The sequence below is a fragment of the Limulus polyphemus genome, unplaced genomic scaffold (assembly GCF_000517525.1).
Source record: "Limulus polyphemus unplaced genomic scaffold, Limulus_polyphemus-2.1.2 Scaffold267, whole genome shotgun sequence".
In the NCBI taxonomy this organism is placed as follows: Eukaryota; Metazoa; Arthropoda; class Merostomata; order Xiphosura; family Limulidae; genus Limulus; species Limulus polyphemus.
This window is the reverse complement of record NW_013665877.1, coordinates 144,201-154,247: the sequence shown is the minus strand read 5'-3', so window position 1 is coordinate 154,247 and position 10,047 is coordinate 144,201. Positions and strand designations below refer to the sequence as shown.

General features: G+C 35.0%; 1 protein-coding gene across 1 annotated transcript in view; it reads right to left on the bottom strand.

Annotated features, from left to right (window-relative positions):
• Positions 1-3,419: 3,419 nt before the first annotated feature.
• LOC106456877 (TWiK family of potassium channels protein 7-like) overlaps positions 3,420-10,047 on the bottom strand; it is a 40,551-nt gene continuing 33,923 nt past the window's right edge. The window contains exon 2 of the mRNA XM_013916246.2: positions 3,420-5,299. Within this exon, the coding sequence (XP_013771700.1) occupies positions 4,590-5,299 (710 nt within the window). The 3' untranslated portion in view covers positions 3,420-4,589. The remainder of the gene's footprint in view (positions 5,300-10,047) is intronic.

Here is a 10,047-nt window from a genome sequence, read left to right as displayed (position 1 = left end):
ATATCTTAAAATGCGACCTTGTAGTTTCATTTCAATATTGAATATTGGAAGTAGCTTAGCGGTTAGCATGCCGGACTGTGAGTCAGGGGTTTCGTGGTCAGCTTTCGGTTGTCGCAAAATCTAGCCTCGCACCTCTAGGATTGTGGGTGCCTTATAAGAGTGACAGTCAAATCTCGTTATTCAATTATAGTAACCCGCGATTCGGCGGTGGGTAATGTTGGCTAGTTACTTTCTCTCTAGTCAATCAGTTGAAAATTAAGGACATCTATAGCCCTTGGGTAAGTTTGCGCGACATTCTGAAGCAAACAAGCATTTTGGTACTTATTACCATCTCTCTCTGTACAGTATAAGCATATAAATGTCTTAAAGTTGCATTCATATTTTGACTGGAAAATATGATATTAGTCTTCTCCTACTTTTAAAGCGAATGACGAAAATATTATATATCAAAACATTATTTGTTGTTGTTATTAAGCACAAAGCTACACAATAGGCGTGCTATATTCACCACGGGTATCGAAACCCAGATTATTGCGTTATAAGCCTTCAGACTTACCCCTGAGCCATTGGAAGACTTTTATTTACAATAAAACACTGACTAGTTTTTGAACAATATTTTCAAATGTGAGAAAAACATCAAACATAGATAGAAGTATCTTATAGGTTCAAACATAGATAGAAGTATCTTATAGGTTAATGCTATAGAAAGTAAATAAAGCTTTTATTAGATGAGCTGATTCTACTTTTACAGTAAACCTATAAGTTTCTTTGTTTGTTTGTTTTAATTTCGCGCAAAGCTATTCGGGGCCTATCTATGTTAACCGTTCCTAATTTTGATACGATAGACTAGAGGGAGAGCTGCTAGTCAACACCACCTACCCTTATTTTGTTAGCCCCCACTACTATAAGAGCGAGTATGTTTGATGATGGGATTCGAACCCGCTACCCGCAGATTGCGAGTCGAGCGCCCTAACCACCAAGCCAAGCCTATAGGTGGAGAGTAGTTTGTTTGTTTGTAATGAAGCACAAAGCTACACAATGGGCTATCTGTGCTCTGCCCGCCACGGGTATCGAAACCCAGTTTCTAGCGTTGTAAGTCAATATTTTTCAATTCATTGGCTCTGGTTGCATTTCTCAAAAAAATAAATAAATCTGTATAAGAAGGGTGGAATGGGGGGGGGGCTTTTCGTCGTAATTTGTGCAAAATTCTAGTTGCAAAAATTATCTGATATTAATTTCATAGACGTTACATCAAAGCCCTGACATTATTTTCAAAGATATAGAGACAGCAATCATTACGCACTGTTACAATGTATGATCAGTCATATTGTTGAGACTCTGAACATTACTTTCAGATTGTAACAGTGCGTAATGATCGCTGTCTCTATATCTGTACGATCAGTCATATTGTTGAGACTCTGAACGTTGAGGAATCGATAAATTGGTTGCATTTAACCAAAACTAGAAAATTCCTATTTTAATCCTATTACCAAACAGTTCAAAATCGTTGGAGTTTCCTAGAAAGTGAAAATATTTTAGTTAGTGCTTAATTTCTTCCAGATCTCTCCGGATCTGATATCCGCAACCAGTTTCGGATTTTTTTTTTTCATGTAAAGGTCAAAACACTATAATTAATTTTAAGACTGCCTTTGTTGCATTAGAAATTGATAATTGAGTTAACTACGTCACTCTTTTCTCGCCCATTCCCAAATAATGGAATCAATAACGCTTAAATTGTTATCTTCCCAAACTCAAAATTCATCTCTACACGCCAGCAAGGACATTGTTGATCGCATCATATTTTGTTTTATCCTTTAGAAAAGGAGAATTCAAATTCTTGTTCTGTGCAAATTGCACCGAAAATACACCAAATTCGATTTAGTAGATGTTTATTGGACAGTCTTCAGTCAGCGAAACTATAGATAAACTTCTGAGTATTAACAACGCCACAATGAAAAGTTAACAAAATAGAATAATTTTATTTTTTATTATTATAAATAAATTCATGTCCGAATTTCGCGAAAAGAAGACGGTTTACTTTCCGATAATGCTCAGTTTATTGAGTGTTTTGCGAAAAAGAAAGAAAATGATATTGCACTTATAGAGTCTGAATATTATATTACTTTTCATAAATGTAAGTAATAAAAATAATGACTGGAAAATTCAATCTTTGTTTTGATTTCTTAATTATATTACAGTGGTCACTTTGATTGTGACAGTGACAAATATTCATGTAGTGACATCTCTTAGCAGCTAAAAGTACTACTAGATGATATTTGTGTAATATCGACAGCCATTCTTGTAGAATGTTATGTAGTTGGTACGTTATTATTTTCTTTTATACTTATAAATACATACACAATCTTTTAATTTTCATTATTGTTGTTTTTCAAGCTGCGGGCGCGAGTCTACTAATGTTATTAGACAATTAAGAACTTGTCCAGTGTCTCTTATCTACGTTATGGACATTAACCCCCACCCTCACCCCAGAAAAAAGTTTAAAATTGCAAGGTATAGTTCCAAAACATATCCAATAATACCTCTCTGAGTTCTGCCACCGTGTACCTAGTTCTCAGTTTGCATCCCCCCCCCCCCCATTGGTTAAGTTTAGTACCACTGAAGATGTTGTCAAAAGGCCATGTCATCGCGTTTGTTGACTTACGTTCAAAATTTTTTTGAACTACTATTTCATGAATTTATATCAATAAGTTTGGTATCAAACTGTAAACTATAATTCAAATTTTAGTATTATACATTAGTTAATTTCTTAATTTCAAAGTAAATATTATAAGAACACACCTAAATATTTGTGTTTCTCACGTGGTATGTTGAATGCAGCATTGGTTCAGATTAGATGTGTGTGATGTCCAAATACAAAGTTTATAGTTTTATACGAATTAGGAACTTAAAATACCGATATTGACAAGCTAGAATATAAAATAAGAATCTCCTATCTTTTCTATTTGTCTTTTTATACCTATCGTCCCACTGTTCCTTCTAAGCGTGTATCTAGTTCCTAAAACCCATTTCCTTTCCTGCCTGCGCCCGTGGCTATAAAGTTTCAGTCAAGCTATATAATAATAATTAAGAAATGACCTTCAATCACTTGCTGAAGTTTCAATATAGTTATATTACTGACTACAACGAAGTATATAGAATCTTGCTTCAGTGAAAAAAAAAAAAACCACAAAAAAACAGGTATTTTACAATTAAACACATGGACGTGAATATATTCCACGCTTGCATTATCTGTGTTGTTGCTCTGATAAATCTTGTTTTGTTTTCCAACCAAAATACTGATAATTAATCCACCTATTGCTATTTTACCATGAGATCAGACCTTCAAAACCCTGGTTATTAATAATATATGCTAAAGACTTGCCCAAACAATAATCACAGTATACAGACTGAATAATTTATTTAATACACTATACAGAAAACTGGTTTAAAAGACATTGATCTCATATATATTATCTAGAACACTTGACATCATTTTCTGGTCTATATTAATTGGATTCTTCTGTCTTCACGATCTCTGGCTAAGAACAATATTATTTTGTCACATTCAAGTCACTTTCGAAGCATGAAGTGGTACACACGTACATAAAATATCCCCCTCCCTCAAAAGAACAATAACAAATAAAGGGGAAAGTCATATCCGGTTGATGAAATCCTAATCCAGTTTCTTTCACGAGCATTTGAGGATGTTGCAATTTTAGTTTTAATTAAAATAATTGAAAGCTTTTACAGCATGGATCGGGGTTCCCCATTTCTTCTTCTTCTTCTTCGATAAATTCATTAATGTACAATCAAAACAGGCAACACATCACATGATCAATATTGAGCTCCAAAAACAAAAGATGTATCCGCTGTGCAACATCGCGTAATTTTAGTGATACTATCTTCTATACACATGCACAATAAACAGTGAAAGAGCAGTATATAAGTTCAACAACAATGAATAGTGCTCAAGAACTAAATAGTTTGATACATGGTGATGAAATGGACCCATCAAAGAATTAAGATAAATCATTAAGGCACATCCTAGTAGTCTCCTGGAACGCTCGACAGTTTTATATACCTCTGATACCGCCTTCCTCAGCTCGTCTCTGCATAATACTAACACTAGTAATTTTAACTATATATATATATACGTGTATCTATGTAAATCAGTTGATCACTGGCTATGTTTCTGTTGATTGTTTACTGTATTATAAAGCTGGTTTGGCTACTGGTGACTTCAATGCTAACACAGTATTATTTCAGACCAGTCAATAACTAGTGTCTTATTCTAACTCCACGAGTTCCAGTGACGTAGTGCATTTATATTATCTAGAACTGGATAAATGCTAAAAACTGTTATTTATTTATTTATTTATTTGCCAGTAGAACAGTTCGTGTGGTCTCTATTTAAAATGAACTAGAACAATCCTAGCCTACATGCTAAAGAAAGCAGATTAATTTTTACTTTGAACATATCTTCATCTGGCCATGATTACAAATTACTCCCACCCTATGTTATTCCTTTATCTAAAACGTGATATATTAGCTCGAAGCTGAAGCTAACTTTACGTCATTTTGCCATAAGCTCAGTCGTCAGAATCATCGGAATCGTTTACGATGCCTAGCCTCTTCCCAAGGTTCCTCATTTTGAAGATGACCTCTTCCTGGACGAGGTTGAAACACATGGCAATCAAGGCCATGCCCCCAAGCACGTAGAGCGAACAAATTACCAGCTTTTCCTGTGACCCAGTAGTGTCCGAGACGACCGTGTCACCAGGCACTAGGTCTCCAAATCCAATGGTACTGAGAGTAACAAAACAAAAATAAGCGCCATCTAGGTAGTTCCAACCTTCCCAGAGCGAAAAAAGAAAAGCTCCTCCACATATGTACCCAGTGATCAAGGCTAAACAGAGAGTTATGGGGACATTGGCTCTCGGTTTCCCATAATCCCCTTCTTCTGATAGGTCATCTGGAATGGTCTCCATCTTGACTTCTTCTGCTGTGGGTTGCGGCGTGGCGAACTTGCTTGGTAGAGTTGGGTCGAGAGAGCCGTGAGAATTGGGAGCATTTTCTTGTAGCACAATGTGGTGAACACGGTAATGTTCTGCGTGGTGACGACGCCGACGCCCATCCTCCGGTTTACACCCACACAGTCTACGGTAAAGGTATTTAAAGGACTTGGCGAGTAGGTCACCTATATTTGTTAGGTACAAGAACATTAAAGGAATTCCTATGATAGCATACAGGATGGTGACCACCTTTCCCCAGTTAGTCTTAGCTGCGATGTTCCCATAGCCTGTAACATAAAAAATAAATAAAAATATACTCTGACACGAAAAAACAGGAAAACATTATGAAGTTATTATTTAATTTACTCCGATAACAAACACCTTTCAATAACAATTGATTCACTTTAATAACACCAATAACAATTAACGCACTAAATCTGAACGGTTTTTGAGTAAGTTTCAGTGATAAAAACTTTGCTAATTAACAGGTGTTATAACACACGATCATCTTGGCTAGACTTCTTTTCTAACACTTAGAGTTATCTGGGGTTCATCCATTGATAAAAACTTTGCTAATTAACAGGTGTTATAACGCGTGGTCACCTTAGCTAGACTTCTTTTCAACACCTATAGAGTTATCTGGGGTTCATCCATTGATAAAATCTTTGCTAATTAACAGATGTTATAACGCATGGTCACCTTAGCTAGACTTCTTTTCAACACTTATAGAGTTATCTGGAGTACATCCATTGGCAACTGTGTATTTTTTAAATACATATGAAAGCAAAAAGTTTGTTTGTAGCACAAAGCTACACAATGATCTGTGTTGTGCCCTCCATGGGTATCGAAGTCTGATTTTTAGCGTTATAAGCCCCCAGATTTACAGTTGAGTCCCCGGAGATAGAACTTTCAATGAATATATCACTGCAGTTAATCTGTAGAACTTCAACTGCATTAAACGACTTAATGATGTCTAACAGACATTGAATTATTTTATTCTGGAAAACACTTCTACTATCACATAAAGTTCACGACTTAGAACTATTTTTGATCTCATCGGCTTAGCATGCGTGAATTTTGAAACAAGATTATCCATTAGCGGTGCTCTTCATCTTGAACCACGAGCGTACCAGGCAGCATTGCTTTCTAATGTTGACCATCCAATAACAGATACTATGTCTCCTGCTCTATAAATACCGACATATAACTTGAAAGGATTTTACTGCTTCTTCATTGATCAACTTTTTTTTCCTGTTGTTTTACTGTAGTCTTACTAGTAGCTCAGCAGTAAAAAATCCCAGGCTTACGACGCTAAAAATCGGGTTTCGATACCCGTGGTGGACAGAGAGCAGAAATTCCATTGTGTAGCTTTGTGCTTGACAACAACCAAACCAAATTTATCTGTAATGTCATTATTTAGATGAAAAAAATAAGTTTAAATGAAACGTGATATAATGGTCGGTTTGTGTATCACTCATGAATTTCAAACAGATGAACATTCTGGTTACTCACACAGTATTTTCAATAAGCACATTTGTAATTTAAACGATTCAGTATTCTTAGCCAAACCTACGTAAGACAGAGGATACAATTTCCATCTTTATTACTTTATTGTTTGTAAATCAAATTAAAACTGTATTTCAGTCTGTCTGTTTGTTTCATATATTCGCACAAATCTAAACGACAGCTACCTGCGCTAGCCATCCTTAATTTGGAACTTATGCACTAGTTGTTTTGTTGGTTAGTTTGTAATTAAACACAAAGCTACACAATGGGCTATCTGTTCTCTGCCCAACACGGGTATCGAAACCCGGATTCTAGCGTTGTAAGTCCGCAGACACACCGCTATGCCACTGGGGAGCACTTATGTACTACTGAGAAGGTATCTGTAATTCGGAACACCAACTTCCAACTCACGGGCTGCTCTAGTCAAAAAGTAGGATTTTACAGCCACCTTTATAATGTACCCACGGCTTCAAAGTGCGATAAGAGGACTTGAACTATAAATTCCTGGACTTACAATCCGGCGCGCTAACAATTGGGCCACACTTGGTCCGTTTCTTTATTTCAGAAATATTTTTTGGTCAGGTTTGTATGCTTATTGATTCTAGAAAATGTGTTATTCAGTTTAGTTCTTTAGCAATAACTGAAAATTAATATAGTGTATTGAATCGTTTTCGTTCTTCTTCAAAAGTAGAAAAATATCACATTATAATGAATCGTATTAGTTCTTCTTCAAAAGTAGATGCATTATTTACCTACTGTGGTTGAAGAACTAAAACGACTCATTATAATGTGATATTTATCTACTGTGGTTGAAGAACTAATACGATTCATTATAATGTGATATTCTTCTACTATTGTTGAACTAAAACGACTCATTATAATGTGATATTTATCTACTGTGGTTGAAGAACTAAAACGATTCATTATAATGTGATATTTTTCTACTTTTGAAGAAGAACTAAAACGATTCATTATAATGTGATATTTTTCTACTATTGTTGAACTAAAACGATTCATTAAAATGTGATATTTTTCTACTATTGTTGAACTAATACGATTCATTATAATGTGATATTTTTCTACTATTGTTGAACTAATACGATTCATTATAATGTGATATTTTGTCTTTGATTTCAAATAATGTTAAGGTGAGATAAAACAACTTCAAAGTGCCTGTGAATAAAGCACTTTCTTTGTTTTAGAGGGGACGAGTTATTGATTTCAAATACCACTTGATTTGATTTCAAGGCAGGTTTGCACAAATGCGTATGAAAATTATTCGATTTTGTTTTCCTTTTTGAGCTTTCTAACACGCAATGTAGTTGGTCTGGCAACGATACTATTGAGTCTAATCCTAATTTTTAATCCAAAGTGTTAAAAATCGGCAGACCTTTCACATATCCGTAGAATAAACTGCACACAAACGATTATTCGCTTTTAAAACTGATTCATAAAACGTTCATATATGATCCCCTCTAAAACAAAGAACGTGCTTTATTCACAGACACTTTGAACTTGCTTTATCTTACCATAACATTACTCGAAATCTAAACATTGAAATTCAATAACATGTCCTTGTCAGTTATTTGCTGTGTACTTAAAATTTAAGTAAATTGACTTTATAATTTTTACGCCCTCCCCCGGTAGCTCAACAATAGGTCAAAGGGCTTATAACGCTAAAAATCAGGTTTCAATATCCCTGGTAGTCACAGTACAGATTGTCCATTTTGTATCTTTGTGCTAAACAACAATACAAACATACTGTGTATATTCTTGTACTTCCAGAAGATTACACACGGTGTCCGAAAATTGTGTTAATAAACTCGTTAGTGCTTATATCTGATTGTGTAAAGCATTAGAGCACACATTGTCCATACCCTACGCTTGTCCATCATTGTAAATTGCACAACTGGCAACTACAAAGCACCTCATTAGAAGATAATCAAGACTCTTTATGTCTCTGAAACACAAGTAAACATATTTTTCACATAGCTTCGTACACCTTGTATTTCGGCAAACTAACTTTCGAATTTTTATCATGTATATCGTTTTGCGTTCATAAATTTAGGAACTCATTCGGAATGTGGATCAGTTCGACTGATGTACTGTGAAGAAGGTCACTCTCTTAGAAAAAAACAAACTAAAATAATAATTCACTTCTAAATCACTGTTCTTTGTGTTATTAATCACACTCTCTAGTCAAGCTCCGATTGGCCCCTGGTGATGAACGTATAGTTCACTGTGTATCTTTGCGATTAAATACAAAGAAACGTGACATGCTCCAATCAGAATTTATTTCACAAAAATTTGTTAGAATATCATGTAACATGTTTAATACTTGGAAACTTTACTTAAGTTGAAATACTGATTTACTCAAAATAATGTTACATGTATAATCGTATCGAACCCTGGATTTTAGGTCCTTAAACTTACCGCTAACTCATCGGAGACTAAATATCGTGGAGATTGAGTATTGTTGAAACTGAATAAATGAATAAAAAATGACGCGTTTTAGGGGTGGTTCACAATTTTTACAATTTTCACGGGCGTATAAAACGTATGTCTTTTCGTGAAACCCCACCTCCCTTTGAAAACGTACACATAAGATGGCAAAATATCGTCTGATGAAATAATTCATTGTAATCATTATAAGTAATATAACTTAAACATTATATTTAATTAGATATACACATTACTAAATGTATATTATTAGTTCTAATCTATGTTAGTAGCTTTCTTTGATCAGTAGTTAACAATAATTTTTTTAAAAGATATTATCAAGTCCACAAAATCTGATGAAGTTACTGCTAATTAATACTTTTGAAAGCTATTTATTTACAGCAAAGTATTATCCTTTAGAGAATTTTTGAAAACCATACACCTACATCCCTCTCCCAGCGTAATTTTTGGCACTTGTGAAATTTGCAAACATTGTGAGATCTTCCTATAGATACGTTGGAGAAAAACAGAATCACTTGTATTTTGTAAAAAGATATTTAATGAGTTAGATAACTCCTAAGTTGCCCCCCCCCCAGTGGCACAGCGGTATGTCTGCGGACTTACAACGCTAGAAATCGGGTTTCGATACCCGTGGTGGGCAGAGCACAGATAGCCCTTGTGTAGCTTTGTGCATAATTAAAAAACAAACAAACAAACTCCTAAGTAGAGGACGAAGTGCAATGTTCGGTACTCAATGAGTTAGATAACTCCTAAGTAGAGTACGAAGTACAATGTTAGGTACTCAATGAGTTAGTAACTCCTGAGTAGAGTACGAAGTGCAATGTTAGGTACTCAATGAGTTAGTAACTCCTGAGTAGAGTACGAAATTCAATGTTCGGTACCCAATGAGTTAGTAACTCCTAAGTAGAGTACGAAGTGCAATGTTCGGTACTCAATGAGTTAGTAACTCCTAAGTAGAGTACGAAGTGTAATGTTCGGTACTCAATGAGTTAGATAACTCCTAAGTAGAGTACAAAGTGCAATGTTAGGTACTCAATGAGTTAGATAACTCCTAAGTAGAGTACGAAGT